The 20,603-nt window shown below is 49.1% G+C and overlaps 1 protein-coding gene across 3 annotated transcripts in view; it reads right to left on the bottom strand.

Moving 5' to 3' along the window:
* SHD (Src homology 2 domain containing transforming protein D) overlaps nucleotides 1-19,482 on the bottom strand; it is a 36,144-nt gene extending 16,662 nt beyond the window's left edge. For all 3 annotated transcript variants that reach the window (XM_053372394.1, XM_053372396.1, XM_053372395.1), the window contains exons 1-4: nucleotides 18,904-19,482; nucleotides 16,791-17,293; nucleotides 5,921-6,050; nucleotides 2,484-2,711 (exon numbers count right to left, since the gene is read on the bottom strand). In XM_053372394.1, the coding sequence (XP_053228369.1) occupies nucleotides 2,484-2,711; nucleotides 5,921-6,050; nucleotides 16,791-17,135 (703 nt within the window). In that variant the 5' untranslated portion in view covers nucleotides 17,136-17,293; nucleotides 18,904-19,482. The remainder of the gene's footprint in view (nucleotides 1-2,483; nucleotides 2,712-5,920; nucleotides 6,051-16,790; nucleotides 17,294-18,903) is intronic.
* Nucleotides 19,483-20,603: the final 1,121 nt, after the last annotated feature.

Here is a 20,603-nt window from a genome sequence, read left to right as displayed (position 1 = left end):
AAAAGATCTAATGATGGACAGACAAGGGGAGACAGGCAATGCCCCCCCAGCCCCTCCCTCCACAACAGCCATTCTCTGAGTCTTGCCCCCGCTGTTTCCTCAGCCCTTTTTAATGAGATAAGTGCTTTATTTCTGCTTGACACTGCAGAGGACTGGAGGATACATAATATTTTTAAAATATATAATAATGTTCTTTTTAAAGGTATAATATTGATGGATTATCTTGTTTTCATTTTTTTTTAACCTGTTCCTCTTAAGCTGGCAAAACAAAACAAAAGCCAAAGAAGTTCCTTACAGTTCAGCAATTTGTAGCTCCATTCATAACAAAAGTTTTAAAACTTTTAGAATGCAATTTACGGTTGTAATAATTGACTGACTAATCTGTATTTTTATACGCCAAATGTGATAATTTAAAAGCTAAGCCCAGTTATACACAATGCATTTTATGTTCCAAAAGGAACAAAGTGACATTTGATTTGTAAAGCGTGCTTTAAAAAAAGCACATTTTCCCCTTTTCTCCCAAAATTTCTGTCCCTGAAAGAAGACCCAGGAATGGGAGGTTTGGGAGTGGGGATAAGCTGGTGGCAAAAATGAAAGAGCGAGGAAGACAAAGAACGAGGAAGAATTTCAGGGAATGGATTAAACAGAAAAGTTTGGCCCTATCTCCTGGCTCAGAGATGCTTCCAGAAGACAGCGAAAATTGACTGAGGAGCTCAAAAAACCTGGAGTCAGAGTCTACTCTGAGGAGGACTTAGCTGGGGAGACAACCGCTATTCATCATAATGGCTAGGAATAAATTAAAAAAAATATCCAGTAGCACCTTAGAGACCAACTAAGGAAGTGTGCATGGACACAAAAGCTTACACCCAGAACAAACTTAGTTGGTCTTTAAGGTGCTACTGGACAATTTTTTTTTACTTTGACTGCCTCAGACCAACGCGGCTACCTACCTGAATCTAGAATAATGGCTAGGAATTTGCCTTTAAAAAGAGAAGAAGAAATGGGATTCTCAGGAAGTTGAATTCTGCACATAGGGAGGCCCCATTTACATCCCTTCCACCAAGGGCCAGATTTAGGTTTGATGAGGCCCTCAGCTCCCAAAGGTAATGGGGCCCTTTATATGTCCAGCTGTCCTTTGTTCAACAACAAATTGTCGCTTTTTTGTGTGTTGAATATATGCTATATGGTCATTGATGGACCTGATAGGTAGCTCAAGCCATTTGCACATACTGCCCTGCAACTAGTTCACGCAGAATTTAGGCACCCTATATATAGAAAGGAGCAAAGAAGGGATATTTGAGGGAGCAGACGGGGCCCATGACTTGCATCATAAGAACCTACACAACACAAAACACTGCATGTAGGTTTTATCTTATTTGTTTTTTATCTTAAATTTTGGAAATGTACATCCAGTTTTTCCCCCTTTACATTTTTGGGGGCCCCCAAGAGAGCGGGGCCCTAAGCTCTAGCTTGTTTAGCTTGTATGTAAATCCAGCCCTGCTTCCACCCCTCTGGCTCCCCTTCTCTTAGGGAAACCTGCTGGAGGTGGATTGGGACTGCTCAGCAATACTCTTGAGTCGGGCTCTCCAGGGGTCCTGATTTTCCAAGGCCTACCCAGAATTACAAAAGCCATCCTGGCTTCTGATTTGATCCCAAACTGTCCCTGCTTCCTGCTGCTGTTTGGGGAGGAGGATGAGCCAGCGCTTCTCCCAAGTGACGGGGGGGGGGGCGTGACTGTGAGGGAGCATCCTGTCGCCTCTCCACGCCCCCCCCCCATGGTTCCACGACCAGCTTCCTCCTTTGGGCAGCTTGTAGGGGCTGCTGGAGAGTGGTGAGGAGGAGTAAAGGGGGAGCAGAACGGAGTGCAAGGAACCTTGGTTTTTAATAATACAGTGGTATCTCTGGATGCAAACAGGATCCGTTCCAGAGCCCCGTTCTCATCATGAGCAAAATGCAACTGTGTCTGCGCGTGCACAGGCTGTGATTCGCCGCATCTGCGCATGCCGTCATCTGTGCATGCGTGAGCGGCGAAACCCAGAAGTAACCTGTTCTGTTACTTCTGGGTTGCCGTGGGAAGCAACCTGAAAAGATTTAACCCGAAGCGACTTTAACCCGAGGTATGACTTTAATAGTAATTTTATTATTTGTACCCCACCCATCTGTGCCCCAGCCACTCTGAGTGACCTCCAACATATATAAAACCATAATAAAGCATCTAATCTTGCCTCTTTCTAAAATGTATTTATTGGTGTGTGTTTTTCTTTTTGTAAATCTGTAAAGAATAAAAATAAAATTGGGACGAAGCACCATCTCAGGACGGCGGAGGGTGTGTGCGCTCTGTGTCCCGTTGGTGAAATGGCTCTTGCCATTCTTCTGGTAGGAAATGCTCTGCGGAGGAGGGAGACGAAAAAGGGGGGGTCAAGGAGGGCTAGTTGTGGGGGGGGGGATGCCCCTATTTCCCCAGTTGGAGGGTGTGCTCTCACCTGCGAAGGCCCGAGAGATGTGGTTCTTCTTCCACTCCCATGGCTGGTCATACTCATCGGCCGGCCTCTCGTCGTCCTGGGGCAGCCGGCTCTCTCGGGGCTTGCTGGTGGGCCTGCCCTCCGGGTCAGACTCTGGCTCCTTCTCCTCATAGGGGGTGTCGTACAGCTGCAGCCCAATCCGGGATTTCTTCACCCTTTGCTCATCCCGGTCGCTTTTCCGCTGGAAATCTGGAAGCCGAGATGCACAGGATTCAACGAGAATGGAAACAACCACAATAAAATGGCAGTCAGCCAAGTCCTGCTCAGAGCAGCTCCATTGAGATGCATGATTGAACGTGACTAATGTGGGTCCATTCACTTCAATGGGTTTACTCTGAGTAGAACTTCGCTGCCTACAACCCAATAATAGCAAGACGGGACAAAAGATTCCTGCATTGCTTCAGGGGTTGGACTAGATGACCTCCGTGGACCCTTCCAAATCTGCAACTCTCTATTTCCAACTGCATCATGCTCAGAGTAGACCCACTGAAATGAATGCGCATGACCAACATGGGACCACTGATTTTTGGTCAGGATGCACACAGCCCTAACACTATTCCACGCAGCTACGTTTCTTTTTGATCCCAGCTAAACAAGTCAATAATGTAATTTGTGGGAGGGGTATTTCCCCCCCTCCACCTATTCTCACCTCCCCCGCCAGCCGTGTCCATCCGCACATGGTGGATGGACTCTTCTGCAAGAAGTTGCCAACTTTTTAAATTCCCTTTTCAAATATAATGATGATGATATTCCCCTTGCTCCTGAGCTTTCTGTCTCTGTAACCCCCTCGCTATTTCAAGGATCTTTCTGTGCCAATGAGGACTAGGAACTTGCATTGGCCAGGTGGCCAATGGAGGTCACATCCCCCCACTCCTACACAAGAGTAGCAAGCACGTCAACCTGCTTAAGGCAGATCCTGTCCCAGCCTCATGCTTCCCAAACCAAGTACCATGAACCACATCCTCCACGGCTGGCTATTGGTGGTCTTCTTCCTCTCGCATTAACAGCACGACCCTCTGCATGTCTGCTCAGGAACAACTAGGCGTCATGGATGGCCTGGATGCGGAGGAATGGCGGGAGGAACCAGCTGGGGACACCCCAAGGGAAGAAGGCTCAGAGCCCGGGGAGTGGCGGTGGGACGACAGTGAGTGGTCAGAGGGAGAAGACTGGGAAGAGCAGGCGGCGGAAGCTGGAGAGGCAACAGGCCTTAGTGAGTGAGGAGAGTCGGTGGCAGAGAGCAGTCCAGAATCAGAGGCAGAAGCTGAAGCAGGAGAGCCCAGGAGGCAGAGGTGAGTCTGGCTGCTGAAGAAACCAGGGGGTCTTCTGCTGTATCCAGCTCCCTCCCCCCTCATCTCCCAGAACATGAAGACATATGAAGAGGGCAGAGCAATGAGAGACAAGATGACGGAGCCTTAGGCTGCTGGGGAAGGAGGAAACTTAAAGAGTGGTAGGGAGATGGGGACAGCCTGTCCTTGCAACTGCTTCACTGGGGCAAGACCTACTGGGACTGAACTTAGGGTTGCCATATTTCAAAAAGTAAAAACCAGGGCACCCCAAAAGTTGTTGAGTTTTTTGTTTTGTTTTTTTACAAAAACACACACAAAACCATGGTTTTTGAAATCTCAGTAAAGTCTGGGCATATGGCAGCCATACTGAACTGTTTTGTTTCTTTGAATGAAGAGTTGACTTCTCTGACATTGGGTACTTTGTTGTTTTATTGCTGACCCAGGCCTGCCTCCAGCTCCTGACACCTAGGGTTGGCCTGGGGTGGTGTAATGGGGCAGTCCCTGGTGACGCTTCCTCTGCACTTCTTCTGCCCTGGAGACAGAGGTTAATTGGGAGAGAGGAGGGCGGCAGACACCCCCCACCCCACCCACACACTTTCTGCAGAGAGTCTAATTCGGAGCCATCTCCCAGACCCTGAGATTCCATGTGAGGCAGGCCCCACACCAGGTAAGTGTGCACTCTCTCTCATAACCTTCTTGTCAGCAGCAGGCCAGCAGGAAATCACACTGTGCAAGCTGGAGCTAACTCTTTATTAGCAGGATCTACACAGGAGTGTCAGCAACTAATCCCCAGCAGGTCTTGCCCCCATGAAGCAGTTGCAGAGACTGACAGCCCCACTTCCCCACAGCTGCCCAAGTCCCCTTCTCTCCAGGGCTTTCCCCAAGCTATTGAAAGTGGCCCCCGCATGCTGCCTGCCACTGCTGCCCCCTGTTTATGTCTCCCCTGGTTCTGGGAGTCGGTGGGGAGAGGAGCTTGTCCCAGCAGAATGGAGACTGTTGTTACGGAAATTAGGGGGGGGGGACATCTTTAAAGATAAATATTACAAATATTATGCCTGAATATATCCTTCCAACTTGACAGCTCAGGGAAGTCACCTAGCTTTAAAAATAATATAAAATCATCTCCTTTCCCAGGTCCCCCCATTCCAAAACTATTTTCCCCTTGAAAAAGGACTCCAGGAAGTGTCCAGAGGTGACAATTGCTGGGCTCATTGTTAGCCAAAGGAAGCCAAATCTCATCACCTGACTCGCCTCAGGCTCCAGACATGCAAAGGAACTTCTATTGTACTTTTGGGTGGTGGGCATTTAAGACATATTTGTCTATGCTCATCTTATACCCGAGTCTTGCCCTGCCATGTCTGCTTATGCTAATCTTGTACCAAGGACTTGTCTGGACATGTTTGCCAAGGTTAACCCCTCCCCTTCGAACTGTATTCTGGGATGTGGTGGGAAAGTTTTAAAAGTCTTTTGTCACCCCATCCTCGGGGTTCAAAAATTTGCTCTTTGAACCTGTTGCGCAATAAACTTTGGTCTACAGCTATTTGCTCCGGTTGGCTGGACTCCTTCCTTTATTCCGCAGGGGCTCTGCCCGACCAGCTGGGGGACTGAGCAGCCTCGCACCTAGATTTTTTCCTTAACCCTGTGCACCAGCCAGACTCCCCTCTGCTACCTGGCCTCTCTCTGCCAAAGAGTCTCTCTGCTGACTGAGCCCCGTGACCTCTGACCACTCATCATCATCCCACCATCACTAATCCCTGGGCTCTGGGGATTCCCCAGCTGGTTTCTCCCACTACTCCTCTTGTGTCCAACTAGTCGGTGGCCCTTCTCCTCCAACTCTTCTTCTTCCTCTGCACTCCCATCACGAAGCCCTTGAGATGGAGGGGAAGGGGGAAGACAGAGGACGGCAGGCGCCCCAGATAGTCTGCAGCCGCACAACCACCATGCACATCACCATCATCTTAAAGGTGCTCTTGTCCACCTGGAAATTAAACCCTCCCTCTGCAAACCTGGAGACATCAGGTCAGCCCTGAAGCTCTGGCAGCCCTGGGAATGACTCCCGCTGATTCCAGTGGGGCTTCCTCTCAGGAAAGGGGCCCAACTTAAATGACTCACCAACAACCACCTTCTGAGCATCATAAGGTTCCATGTAGCCGTTGTTCTCAGACTCGGCCTCCTCCTCCTCCTCTTCTTTAGGCTCCCGGTGGGCGTCAAAGGGATCAGAGTATTCACTCTCTCCAGGGGCCTACGGAGAAGGAAACATTGATGGCACAGACCACCTGGTTTCTTAGACCAAAGGTTCCCAACCTTTCTTTGGTCTAGTAACCTCCTCACCAAAAAAAAGTTTGCAAATGTTTTCAAAATGCTGCTGACTTGGGAGGTGGAATAGGAGGCCACTTCACAGGCACTGGCCAATCATTGCAATCCCCTCTTCAACCCAAGGGGCAACCTCTGGTGCGAGGGAAGGTCCACGTGCAAAAAGTGGGTGGAGGAACAAATGTAAATCTTGCTTTTCTACCATAGGCTGGTTTCTACACACACCTCAAACTTGTTTTCTGCAGCTCCAGAGGGCAAGTCTCGAACCAACAGATTCAAATCACATGAAAGGAATTTCTGACTAAACACCAGGGAGAGCCATTTGGCAGTGGAAGGGACTCCCTTGCGGTGGATGCTCCTTCACTGGAGGCTTTTAAGCGGGGGGGGGGGGGAGGGATTCCTGCATTCCAGGGGGTTGGACTAGATGACCCTCAGGACCCTTCCAACTCTACACTTCTAGAAGTTTATACAATTAGGCATGGCATGGGAAAAGTCGATAAATAAATGTTTCTATTTATTATTTACTGAATTTATATAGTGCCCTATACCCTCAGGTCTCAGAGCGGTTCTGTTTCTCTGATAACACGAGAACTCCTGGACACCCAACGAAGCTGAATGAAGGAAGATTAGGAAGGACATCTTCACGCAGCACCGTTAATCTGTGGAACTCACTCCCACAGGAGGCAGCGGTGGCCATGATCTTCGGTGCCTTTGAAAAAGAACTGGATAAATTCATGGCAGACAGGGCCGTCGCCAAGTGCTCTTGCACCCAGGTCCTGCTTGCGGGCTTCCCAAAGCCATCTAGTCGGCCACTGCAAGGACAGGAGCCCTTGGCCTGATCCAGCAGGCCCTTCCTGTGTTCTGCTGTTGGTGGCGAGTGGTTTGCCCTAGAGCCACGCTTGTGGCAAAAATGGCATTGGGCAGGATCTCCCCACAGTTACTGGGGACAGCGGCTGTTGAGCTCAGCTCCCGCTTGCGCATTGGTCACTGTGAGAGCAGAATGCTCCACCCATTGGGCCTGATCCAGCACGGCTCTTCTCATGTCCTTGAATGCAGCCAGTTTTGGCTTTATGGATGAATAATTTCTCCCCTGCTGGGATGAGAGGTTTTTGCAGATTCCAGCAACAGGGCTTCTCCTTCTCCTTCCCCCTGGAGGGCTCCCCCCTCCCCCTCCTGCAACGATGATGCACTCTTCTCCTTTTGTCCTAATTGCTGTTGTCCCCACCACTGCATTAGATGCGCTCAAACAGCCCGCAGAGAGGTAATGTTTTGAGAAGCAGCAGGGAAGCAAATGAGACAGGCGTATGGAAATAAGCTCTCAGCCTCTCCTCAAAGCAATTACCCTGTTCCTACCCTCTCGTGCGTGCCAATTGAGTGGCGCAGAAAGGTGCTCGACTGACGGGAGCATGGGGGGGGGGAGGAAGGAAACATCCCCTCCATGCCTGCCACAGAACATGATGTGCAATGTTTGGACTGCAAAATGACAGGGGTTATCCTTTGCCACTCGCTTCTCCCTGTGAGAGCCCCGGAGCAAACATAGGAACATTAGATCTGCCTGATACTGAGTCAGACCATTGGTCCGTCTTGCTCAGTCTCGTCTACGCTCACCACCAGCGACTCTCCAGGGATTCGGGGGGGACATTCCCCCTTTGGAGAAGGTGGGGGTTGAACAGGGGACCTTCTGGGTGCAAAGCACATGCTGTGCCACTGAGGTTTGGCATTTCCCAAAGCGATATTCAAGGGGCAAGACATGTTTGGCAGGCAGGCAGGCAAGGTGTTCAAAGATTTGGTCCTGCACTGACCTTAAGGAGATTTGCCAGGAATTGTAATCATCCGATGATTGTCAAACGATTTAGTCATTGTTTAGGTCACCATGGCATAAATAAAACAATATTCTGAAGGAGACCTTTAGTTTTAGACAATGCTCACCCCAGCCAGGACAGACAGCCTCTTGGAAGAGGACCACCACCCCAGGGGAGTGGGAAAGCGTGACATGTGCCTTCTAAAAGAACCTAAGAATAGCGTTTCCATTTCAGAAGCATACAAGAATCTGAGATTTCAGGGCCCAAACCCGAGTCTGGTGATGTCACACCCATAATGCTCTCTTCCTTTTGAGCCCAGCCCAGTTATTTTTTCTTCCTCTGCGTGCCCTCCAATCACTAAGCCTTGGAGACGGAGGTTAATTGGGAGAGGACACCCCCAAGGGTCTATGCAATAATCTGCAGCATCATGCACAGTCTTCTTGATACCTTTTAAAAAAAGCATTCTCATCCACCTGGAAATTCAGGCCCTGCACCTGCCACTAGGAGTGGGCCTGTCAACCCGGAGACTTCTGGCCATCCCTGGAGGTCTAGTAACCCTACCTAGGGAGGTAAGAGGAAGCTGTCTAGGGCAGCACCTCATTTCTGTCAGTGGCCTTTGAGAAACTCATAAGCAAAGCATGAGTGTCAAGTAAGGACACAGAAACACAAGAGCCTGCTGGGTTAGGGCAATGGCCCATCTGGTCCAGCAGCCTGTTCTCACAGGGGCAGCCAGAGTCCTCATGCAGGACTGAAAAGTGAGAGCAAAACTCTCCCCTCCTGCACTTCCGGGATTCAGAACTGTTGCTGCTTCTGACTGCTGAGGGAGAGCTCAGTCACTATGGCCAGTAGCTGCTGACCCCATTCTCCCACCCCCAGCCCCACCCCCACTCATGGTCTCCATCCACTGGTCTTCAGAGATGTATGTGGCCTCTGACACTAGAGGAAAGAAGAAGAAGAAGAGGAGTTTGGATTTGATGTCCCACTTTATCACTACCCGAAGGAGTCTCAAAGCGGCTAACATTCTCCTTTCCCTTCCTCCCCCACAACAAGCACTCTGTGGGGTGAGTGGGGCTGAGAGACTTCAGAGAAGTGTGACTGGTGCAAGGTCACCCAGCAGCTGCAGGTGGAGGAGCAGAGATGCAAACCTGGTTCACCAGATTACGAGTCCACCGCTCTTCACCACTACACCACACTGGTAAAAAGGTAAAGGTAAAAGACTCCTGGACAGTTAAGTCCCGTCAAAGGCAACTATGGGGTTGTGGTGCTCATCTCGCTTCAGGCCAAGGGAGCCGCCGTTTGTCCACAGACAGCTTTCTGGGTCATGTGGCCAGCAGGACTAAACAGCTTCTGGTGCATGGAGGACCATGAGGAGTGCCAGAGAGCACAGAAACGCCGTTTACCTTCCTGCCGCAGTGGTACCTATTTATCTACTTGCACCGGCATGCTTTTAAACTGCTAGGTTGGCAGGAGCTGGGGCAGAGCAACAGGAGCTCACCCCGTCACAGGGATTCGAACCGCCCACCTTCTGATCAGCAAGCCCAAGAGGCTCAGTGGTTTAGACCACAGCGCCACCTGCATCCTGGCACTAGCGGTACTACATGTCCATCACTAGCTTTCTCCTCCAAGAATTTTTCTAAGCCCCTTTCAAAGCCATCCAGGCTGGTGGCCGTATATCTTGCAGAAGAGAATTCTACAACCTGTCTGTGCACTCATTTCGCCCTGAAACTTCACTGCATGACCCCACTGGGTGCTAGGAGGATAAGAAAGGGAGAGAAATGCCTCTTTATTCACCTTCATGATGTCCTGAATGATTTTACCTGCCTCTTTCCGCCCCTCCTTCCTCACCTCTTTTCCAAACTGAAAAGGCCCCAGTGTTGCCCCCTCTTCCCACTGGGGAGTCACTCCCCCCCCAAATCATTCTGGCCACCTTTTTCTGAACCTTTTCCAGCTCTGCAACCTCTTTTTTGAGGAGCAAATGCCAGGACTGAAGACACAGTATTCCAAATGCAGCAGCACCACAGATTTGTATTAAGGGAATTACGATATTGGCAGTTTTATTTTCGATCCCTTTCCTAAGGAGCGAGGCATCCGACATCCCTGGATTTGTAAGGACTTAACCTTCCTGTCTCTGCTGTAGATTTTGCTCCCTCCTTTCCCCCAAAACGTATTGGGCTCTTTTATTTTCTTTTTCTTACAGTCCACATTTCATCTTATATAATGTTTGCTTTTGGGGCTGCCGGATTATGTGAATTGCCTTTGTGTTAAAATTATTTACAAATAGAAAAGACAATAAAAAGAAGTTTTTGAAAACAAACACTGCTGCCAGGTTCACTGGAGCGCCTTTTAAAAACTGATCAATAGATTTTGAACCAGTTAAATTAATCAGCTAAACGCTGCAGTCCTAATTTCCTTGCTACACCACAGCTTCTAAAATAGGAGCTGCCATTGCCATAGGGAGAAGAGTAGATCACAGCCTAAAGGAGCTAGATTGATTTTCTTCCTTAGAGAACTGGACAAGTAAGGTCTTGTGGCACTTACGCCACTTCCTGTCTCTGGGGGGAAGAAACAGGTTCAGCAGGCTTTTGTGTTGTTTCCCAAAACCTCCACAACCTGCTTCCCCCAAGGAATACGGGAACTGTGGTTTGTCCAAGGTGCTGGGAACTGCAGCTCTCAGGGGGGTAAACTACAGTTCCCAGGATCCTCATGTGGTGTGGATGCAGAACAGGTATGGAGACCCTCCAGATGTTGGCAGACTGAGCCCCAATTCCCATCAGCCCCAACACACCTGGAAGGAAGAAGTCAGACATCGGGAAGGCCACAAGTTTCCCCATCCCTGCCTTAGAGTAAGAATTCGCAGAATACTCCCTGCCTTTTTAGAAAAGGTGAAAGGCTGCGTGGACAGAGAAGGCCTTGCAAACTCACTCCTCTCCCTTTTGGACCATGTTGCAGATTTTCTTTCCTCAGTGACCACTCGAATCGCCAGGTCAGGAGCATCTAGGACTCTGAGATTTCAGGGCCAAAACCTGGGACTCTGGGAGACGGCTGGTGGCGTCATGGGGGAAGGTCCACACACACTTTGCAACCCTCTCCTCCTCTGGAGCCCAGTTCTCTTCCTGCGCTCACTCCCACTACTAAGCTCCAGAGACGGAGGCTCATTATGACTCCTCCTCCCCCACGAGAGAGCTTTCCAAACTTCTCATGTTGGTGACACACTTTTGAGATGTGCATCATTTCACGACACAGTAATTCCATTTTACTAGCAAACCGGAGGTTAAACCAACCCCTTTCTAGCCCCTGGAGGAGTGCAGGGAGCGTTTGTGCAACACACCTAACACACTGCAGCCAACACACTAAGGTGTTGTGACACACAGTTTGGAAAGCTCAGGTCTATGCAATAATTTGCAGCCAGTTCCTATTGGGCTGAAGCTTGCAAACTGCACATACATCCTTCTTGAGGATGATGATAATGATGATAATCTCACCCATGTGGAGATTCAGACCACCAGCACCACTATCTGGAGGGGGCCAGGCAAAACTGGAGCCTCCAGGTCAGTCCTGAAGGTCTAGCCTCCCCTCTCCCCTCCCCAGCTCACGATGTGCTTGCCTGCCTTTGCTAACAATAATGGTTTCAATGCCATTTATATGCATTATCGCCAACGAAGGAACTGTTGTGAGTGAAGGGCCCAAGGCCTCCACGGACATTTTAATTAAAAGTGGAGGGCAGGGCCAGTAATGTTCCTTGCAAGTTAAGAAGGCCGGTGTTTGAGAAGGCGATCAAAGCGGGCGCCAATCCTGGCCCAACTGCGCTGGCTGCCAATTAGTTTCCGGGCCCAATTCGAAATGCTGGTTTGAACCTCAAGGACCGCCTCTCCCCATATGAACTGACCCTGCCATCATCCTCTGAGGCCCTTTTCCATGTGCCTCCTCCACAAATTGTCCAGAGAGAACAGGGCCTTTTCCACAATGGCTCCCCAAGGAGGTTCGCCTTTGGCTGAATGACAACCGATGCCCTTTTGAATGTGATGTGGAAGGGGGAATTATTGGTTTGTTTTGGTTCATATTTTCCTTATATACTTTGTGTTTTTCATATTTTAATTTTACGTTGTGGACCACCCTGAGATCTGCAGGGACAGTGGACGCTCAGGTTGAGAACGTAATCCGTGTGGGAGGCACGTTTGCAACCCGCAGTGCCGCGTCTGCGCACCCAAGGGTCGTGATTCAGCAGTTCTGTGCATAGCGCGATTTAGGACTTCTGCACATGCGTGAGCACCAAAACCTGGTTCTGGTACTTCCAGGTTCAGCACGGTGCGCAACCCGAAAATGCACAACCTGAAGCGTCTGTAAGCCAAGGTATGACTGTACAGTGGTACCTCAGGTTAAGTACTTAATTCGTTCTGGAGGTCCGTACTTAACCTGAAACTCTGCTTAACTTGAAGCACCACTTTAGCTAATGGGGCCTCCTGCTGCTGCTGCACCGCCGGAGCACGATTTCTGTTCTCATCCTGAAGCAAAGTTCTTAACCCGAGGTACTATTTCTGGGTCAGCTTGTGTGCTTCCTCCTCATGGAATCATAGACATATAGAACTGGAAGGTGCCCTGAGAGTCCTCTACCCCAACCCCACAACGCAGGAATGTCAACGGAAGCATCCATGACCGATGGCCACCCAACCTCTGCCTGAAAACCTCCAACACAGGAGAGTCAGGCGGCTGCCACCATCAGGAAGTCCTTCTGAATGTTCGCTCAGAATCTCCTTTCCTCTCATTTGAATCTCTTAGTTCGGGCCCCAGCCTCTGGAGCAGCAGAAAATAAGCTTGCTCCATCTTCCTGTGACAGCCCTTTAGATGGGTCTACTCTGAGTCAAATTTAATTAGCTGCAGACAGTGCGGCTAATGAGGACACAAAGTCCACAGGGGAAAGGTACAAAGAGGAGCCTGTGATCTTCTTCCTGGGGTGCAAAATTATTTGTCAAACACCTGCCTCTGCCTATCTGAGAGATATAAAGAGGGCTGAGGGAAATCCCTCCAGGGCAATTAACACCTCCTGTGAATCACTGCTCTTCAAAAAGAGAAAGGAAGAAAAACCCACAGCAGCTTAGCTGAAAATGTTCACTTGGCAGAAAAGAGAGAGAGAAAGCAGGACTTTGCTTTAATTGTCTGTTTTCCCTGCCTCGCACATTGCCATGCACACAGCTCTCCTGGGATCACTGGACGTGGTCAAGAGCATGAGCATCGCCTCACCAGGAAAAAGGGCACCTCGTTGCATTTCTGGCAAGGAAGCTCATTGCATGCCTGCAGCACCACTCAGAGATCTGGAAGGATCTCACCCAGAGCCAGCTGAGAGGAGCGGCTAGAGAGCTGGCCAGGCTGGGAGAGACCTGGGTTCAAATCCCCTCACTTGGTCATATGGCCGACTTTGGGCCACGGTCACTGTCTGCCAGTCTAGGGTTGTTATGCGGATAGGAAGAGAGCCATTCCCGCCATCTTAAGCTCCTTGGAGGGAGGAGAGTGGGACACAAATGTGACAAATAAACAACAAAATAAATAATATATATGGATCTGAATGACTGATATGATAAAATCTGGCATATAGCCTTGCTGAGGGAACTCTCTCATCAGCCGCACGTGACAAGGGGGAAACAGAAAGAGACCATTTGTGGCCATTCCGTCTCCATTCATTCATTCATTTATGAGAAAAGGCAAGTAAGAGGGGACTTGATAGAAGTTTAGCCGTGGGGAAGAGAAAACTGAGAGGTGACATGCGAGCCATCTTCAAGTATCTGAAGGGAATAGAACATGGGTCAGCAAACGAAGGCCCGGGGGCCAGATCTGGCCCAATTGCCTTCTGGATCCGGCCCGCAGACGGTCCGGGAATCACCGAGTGGATCGGCATGGATCTGATTCTGATCGTTCGGGCTGTGCCATTCCCCCCCCCCCCCCACACACCTTGGCGGCGCCTCTTCCCTCCCTCCCCCTGGCTTCTCCCTGCCCTGCCTAGAGGAGGAAGGGGGCTGGGCTTTGTTGGTGCCAGCCCCTCTCCAGAGCCCTTTTGCACGCCACTCATCATCCCTCCTCTGCCACCGCCGCCAGTCCCTGCTGCTCACAAGACAGAGGAGCCATGGCTGGCTGAGCACCCCCTCGAGCCGCCACCATTTAAAGCAGCCCCTCTCAGGAGCCCCTTCGCATGCCGCTCGCTGTCCCTTGTTCATTCCCCCCCCCCAAAAAAAAATATAGTCCGGCCCCCCACAAGGTCTGAGGGACAGTGGACCAGCCCCCTGCTGGAAAAAATTGCCAACCCCTGGCATAGACGATGGAGCAATTTTTCTTCGGTGGGGGGGGGGGAGGATGCAAACCGATGGATTCAAATGACAAAAAAAGAGATCCCAACTCAACATTAGGAAGAATTTCCTGCTGGTAAGAGCCATTTGACAGTTGACAGACACCGTCAGAAGGTAGTGGACTTTTCTTTGCTGGAGGTTTTAAAGCAGAGCTTAGATGACCCTTGGGGGTCCCATCCCATTTCTATTATTCTCAGAGGGATCATCTGGCAGCAGTAGTGTTTTTGGCTGCACTTGAACCACAGTTAGGAAGGTCTCCCAAGGAAATGGCATATTCCCTCCTGCTGAATAATTAGCACAACAAAGATATCTTTCCTATTCCAAAAAGTAAAAACCCAAACGGAAAATGGCCCACCTGTTTCAAACTGAGGCTACTTTTCTTCTAGATAATGGCAGGATTTTTTATCACGCACTTATGCCTCAGCCTTGAATCAGCTGCAAACCTACAGAACTTTTTATGGCTTCAAAGCCAAAAGGGATGCTAGGAATTGTAGCTTCCTGTGAAGGCCCAGAGCTTGCAGAAAACGCTTGAAGCAATGGCATAAACCAGCTTCCTCTGCTCCTGTTTAAATCAACCCCAGGTTTAATGAGGACTAGGATCTTACTTTCAGGGGAAGGGCCATCGCTCAGTGGCACACTTTGCATGCAAGAGGTTCCAGACTGGCAGAAAGTGGCCTGTCTATTCAAGGTTCACATGTCTTTGCTATAAACCGCAGATCAGCACAGCACCTGGCAGAAGCAAGATTTGAACCCAGCTCCTCCTGATTTGCAGCTGCGATGCTACACCACCTTTTCAGTTCAAGCTTTTCTTGAGGACTAGAATCATAAACAAGTCACCAGCATAACAGCTCATCCTAAGATTGGCTGCCTCAGCTCTTGATGACCAGAGCATCTGCGTTGTTGACCTGCACTTCTAAATAACCTGCCGTGGATCAAATTTCACAGACATAACTTTTTCACATCTCCTAAAATACTTTTCTTTTGTTGTTTAAAAAATAAGTTGACTCGTACATGTATACAAGGATCCGTCATTAATTTGCCATGGGTCACCACTGCATATTTTATTGCCTAGTAGATTTTTATGCTTTGCACACAGACAATCCAAGAATCCTGGAAACTCTAGTTTAGCAGTGTTTGAAATTAGCCAGGCGCCAGGTGCAAAATGCTGGCTTTCAACCACTTCTGACCAAGTGAAGATGGCGCCTGACCACTCCCCCATCTGGGGATCCCTGGATCTGGACTGTTTTCACACACTAGAAGCCCATCCTGTAGAATTCTATCCATTATATTTTATTTGCACAATCGGAATGAATTTCAGGAACCAAAATGCTTTTTCTGTGCAGCCTGAGCAGGAGCAGCGAAGAGCGTTAGGGCTCATTGTTGTCACTTGTCTGCCCTGCTCAGAGTTGAGAAGCCTATTCCTGCGTTATGAATGGTCCGTGTCACCATTAAGAGAAAGAGGTCGGAATAAGCCAATAGATATGTGGACTGGATCAAGTGAGTTTTCTTCTTTCAGTTCTCAAAGCTCTTATCCTAGCTCAAGGTTGTCATCTGCACTAGCCAGATGTTTAACTGAGAATCAATCACAGTCAGTCCACCATTTGAAAAATAAGATTTTAGAGTCATCTTGCCCCCAAATGGCAACTAGACGTTCGATTTTGCTTACTGAAATCTAGCTTATATATCTGAGTTTTTTTACACTGGTTAAGGGTGCTGGGAATTGTAGTTTGGGGTAAACTACAGTTCCCAGGTTTTTATGGGGAGTTTTTTATTGACCACCACCTTGGGGAACTGCAAGGAAGGCGGTATAAAAATGCTTCAATACATGAAACAGTTAAGTGCCAATCATCAAATGCCTGGTAACCAAGTAAGATTACTTGTCTGTGTTTGAATGAATGCCCCAAAGCCACCCTTTGAATTGGAAAAGTTAATTTTGTAGATTTCAGTCCACCCTTTAAAGGTAAAGGTACCCCTGCCCGTACGGGCCAGTCTTGCCAGACTCTGGGGTTGTGCGCCCATCTCACTCAAGAGGCCGGGGGCCAGTGCTGTCCGAAGACACTTCCGGGTCACGTGGCCAGCGTGACAAGCTGCATCTGGCGAGCCAGCGCAGCACACGGAAACGCCGTTTACCTTCCCGCCAGTAAGCGGTCCCTATTTATCTACTTGCACCTGGGGGTGCTTTCGAACTGATAGGTTGGCAGGCGCTGGGACCGAGCAGCGGGAGCGCACCCCGCAGCGGGGATTCGAACCACCGACCTTTCGATCGGCAAGCCCTAGGTGCTGAGGCTTTTACCCACAGCGCCACCCGCGACCCCTAGTCCACCCTTTGGCATTCCCATAAACACACCATTTCTTACACCAAATCAGTTCCGTAGTTATGAGGACTAGAAACTTGGTATTTTGTGGGGTGGGGGAGGGGAGGGAGAGAGACTTGCAAAAATTAGGATGTGCAAGATTTAAGAACCATGCTGCAAAATGGCACAGATCTTGGGGGGGGGGTTGCTTGCAAAAGGGGCCTTGTGTTTCACATACCTGATCTGGCTGGGTTGTCACATCCTCAGCCGCCAAGAGGGCTTTGCTCCTGTTCAGGTCAGAAGCTTCCACTTTGATGAGCCTGTGCTTGGGGGAGCCATACTTCCCTTCCAAACCGATTCCTCCAGCAGCAGCAGCAGCAGCAGCAGCAACCCCTTTGTTTGGGGACCCGTCTGAGTCCGGATCCACTTTCCCGTTGCCATCTTCATAGGGATCCTCAAAGTCCAAGCTCTTCTGAGCTCGGTAGGCCTTCAAGATCTCACTTTCGGTGTAATCTGGTTTGGGGGGCTGTGGGGGAGACCTCCTGCTCCCAAAACTCAAGTAATCCTTAAACCACTTGGCCATTTGTCCCCCTTACCCAACGACAAAGCCGCTGATCCCTCTTGGCAGAAGACGCCAAGCCTGGAAGGAGAAAGGAGTCGCAAACGGCCCCCAGCTAATCCTTCATGGGTCAACGTGATTCATAATCCAAATCAGGAGTCGTCCGCCTTGTCTGCACCTGCCTTTAAGAGATGGGAGAGAAAAAGAGCAGCAGTTCTGGTGTTATTACAATCTGAAATATACCCAGTTGAAAAAGACATTCTGGCTTTCTGTAATCCTGTGTTCTCTGTAATCCGAGCGTGTCTGATGGTGTTGTGAGGGCGGGGGGGGGGGGGACTGAAAGCAACCTCAACCCACATGCCATCAGCTCAGGGAGGAATTACTCCTGTCCTGGGGGGAAATAAGATATCTGGAGCATAACTGAGGTTAGAGGCTTAAGAGGCTGACCTACAATCAGGAGACGGTGTGTTCATTCCAGATTTGGGCAGGTCATTATCTCCCCACCTCCCCCACCCCTAAATATGACCTGCCTCACTGGGTTGTTTTGAGGATATGACTGACATAAATCACTCTGGACAACCCGGGGGGGGGCCTCCAAAATGTGGCCCGGGTGCCAGACCTCATCTCTGCCCAAGTCTGGCCTGCCTTAAGCAAACCCTCAACCTTCTGCTTGGAAATATGAGGAGCATCAGACTTGCTGTATGTTGTTGTAAGGATCACCCAAATAAATACACAGAACCTGATGCATGCAAATGACTTTGAACTAGAAGTTTTGCAATGCACTATCCATTTCAAGTCAAGGTTTCTTGCACAGGAAAATGATTCTGATGGATCTCACCTCTGGGCTTTCAGGTATCAATGCCCAAATGGAGACAGAGGAGACACACTAAATGGTTATTTAGTAGAGAAATTAATCACTAGGCACCCCCCCCCGCACCCCCTCCCCAGAGACCCACATTCTCAAGCTTTGCAAAATATAAAGTTACATCTCTATGCTGCCTGTCTCAGCCAAAGTTTTTTTTCCCTTTCCTCAAAAATGTCCAACGAATGAGTTTTATATTTGGGGAAGGGGCTTTGAAGGGGGGGGAGCGTTGAGATGCATTCAATTCTAACTGAAAATACTGTATATCAGACCAGCCACAACACAGACACAAACCAACCTTCCAAACACCACAGTTCGTAATAGACACACCAGCAGAGAAACTCCAGTGAGCTCACTGGGACTTACTCCTGAGTAAGCATGCAAGAGAACCAGGCTGGTAGCAAGCGTCCTAGAACTGAGGGCAGCTTACTTCAGAGTAGACCTGCTAGATTGAGGAACCCCCCAATAAGACGAGCACCTCCATAGACATTCTCGTTTGGGTCAAAAGGTAGCTCCCCCCCCCAAGAGTCTTAGGATTATAGCCAAGAAAATTTTACTCAGAGTAGACCCACTGAAAGTAATGGGCCTAAATTAGGCACGTGCCTTAATTTCAATGGCGAGACTATGAGCAGGACCTTATTTCCGAGGCAGAATTCTAGACGCGTCTACTCAGAGGTAAGCCCAGTGGAACTCAAGGCTTTTACTCCCAAGTAAACTGTAGCCTTAATCAAAATTCCTTTTTTAAAAAAGCCCTAAAATGGGTTTAGGATACTAAGAGTCTAGGATACTAAGGTCTTACTAAGGTCGTTCTGACCTACTCAGAATCAAGTCCCACGGATTTCAATGGGGGTTACTCCCAAGTAAGGATCTGTAGGATTTACTTTCTTCAGAATGAATGGGGGGAAAGAGAGAGAGAAATAAGACATTTACCAGTTTCTTTTGATCCGAGGGGGATTTCAGCCAAAGGTGATTTTCTGGGGTAAAAACATATTTATAATTCGAAAATGAAAACAAACGCCGCACCATTGAAGAACTCGTCCCCAAAGCCCTTCCAGGATCAGCCAGTCCGACTCCTGCCGGGTCCAGGCACCTCCTTCAAGTCCATTCACACAAAGTTGAGGAGTTCTTCTTATTATTTTAAAAATAAATTTGTAGATGAGATCAAAACGACCGTCTTCTTTCCCCTTCTCTGTCCGTACCGCTCTCCTAGTTTTATTACCACCCCCCCAAAAAAATGCAAACAAAAACCTTCCTTTCCTGATTTATGTCCCCTGCTAGCAATATTCTTTTTTTGGGGGGGGGGAGATAACAGAGGGAGAAAATGAAGACGGATCCAATCGGCTCCTAATCCGGGCAGACCCTCCTGCAAATCAAAAGCCACATTGTCCCACCGCTCTGCGGAGAGGCGGGCGAAGGCACACGCCATCCCATAATTTTGCTAGTCGGTGGCTGGTGGCGCTTCCATTGATCTGTTGCAAAGAGAGCCCAAAACAAAACACACAAAGCGAGAGCGAGCGCGCAGGGGTCTTTCTTTGGAAGGAAAGAAGGAAGATGGGGAGGAAGGGGGGGGAAGAAAAAGAAATTAAAAAATGCTCCTCAGCCAACCAAACCCCTTTGCAGGCTCCCCGCTCCCCACCCCTTTTTCCGAGGGAGATCTGCAAAAGCTGGTCTGGAGAAGGAGAAACTTTCAGCTGAGCGAGCAGCTCTGGCTTGCAATATTTCGAGATGCCCTTTTTTTAAAGGGAGGGGGAGCCTTACTCCGCTGGGGATTATCCAGATGTGGGGGGGCTCGGCTGGGGATTATGCAGAGATGCTCCGCACCACCCTCAACCAGCCCTAAAATAACAACAAGCCAAGACACACACCGTATTTACTTTTTGCTTAGTAAACCTTCCTGCTGTGTGTATCTAAATATAATGATGTTGATGAAAACACACACACAAACTTCCTTTTCACTTTTTTGGTCTTGCTGCTTTGGGTTTATATTGGAAAATATAGCTTAAAAATGAAAGATCTGGAGATGATTCAGAGATATTTCCCGCTTGTTTGTGTGTGTAAATATATTGTTGTTATTATTATTATTATTATTATTATTAATCGAAAACACACACAAGCCCAGTCAAAGCTACCAGATGTAAACAGCAGCAGCTCAGATCTCAAAGCAGCAGAGAAAAAGGAATGAAGGAGAAAGAAGAAAAGGAGGAATCTTTTCTCTTTCCTCCCATTTTTCTCTCTTTCTTGGGAAATTGCAGGCTTCAAAGGGGGGGGGGTAACAGGTTGCTGGTATTTTTTGGTTGGGTTTTTTTTTGAGAAAACGATTTGGAAAGGGGGAGGGAGGAGAAAGGGAAAGAAACGGGGAAACGGGGGAGGGCGATTGCTCTCTCTGCAGTGGAGAAGGAGAGGAGCATCTTTTGCACGACGCGACATAGCAGCGCTTAACTCAAAGGAGTTTCATTTTTCCTTAGCCCCCCCTTGCATATTTTCATTGAAGCCTGGGTTGCGGGGGGAGGAGGAGAGTGAAGGTTGAAGAGTCCTTCAGCTTCGGTGGGTTTAGCGGGGGGCGGGGGAGAAGCCATCATCCAGCCCCCCCCCAGGTTCCTTTGCAGCTATTTTTTATTTCGATGGTGGGT

The sequence above is a fragment of the Podarcis raffonei genome, chromosome 18, assembly GCF_027172205.1.
Source record: "Podarcis raffonei isolate rPodRaf1 chromosome 18, rPodRaf1.pri, whole genome shotgun sequence".
NCBI lineage: Eukaryota > Metazoa > Chordata > Lepidosauria > Squamata > Lacertidae > Podarcis > Podarcis raffonei.
Note: the sequence above shows the minus strand (reverse complement) of the source record. Positions and strands in the feature narration are given on the sequence as shown.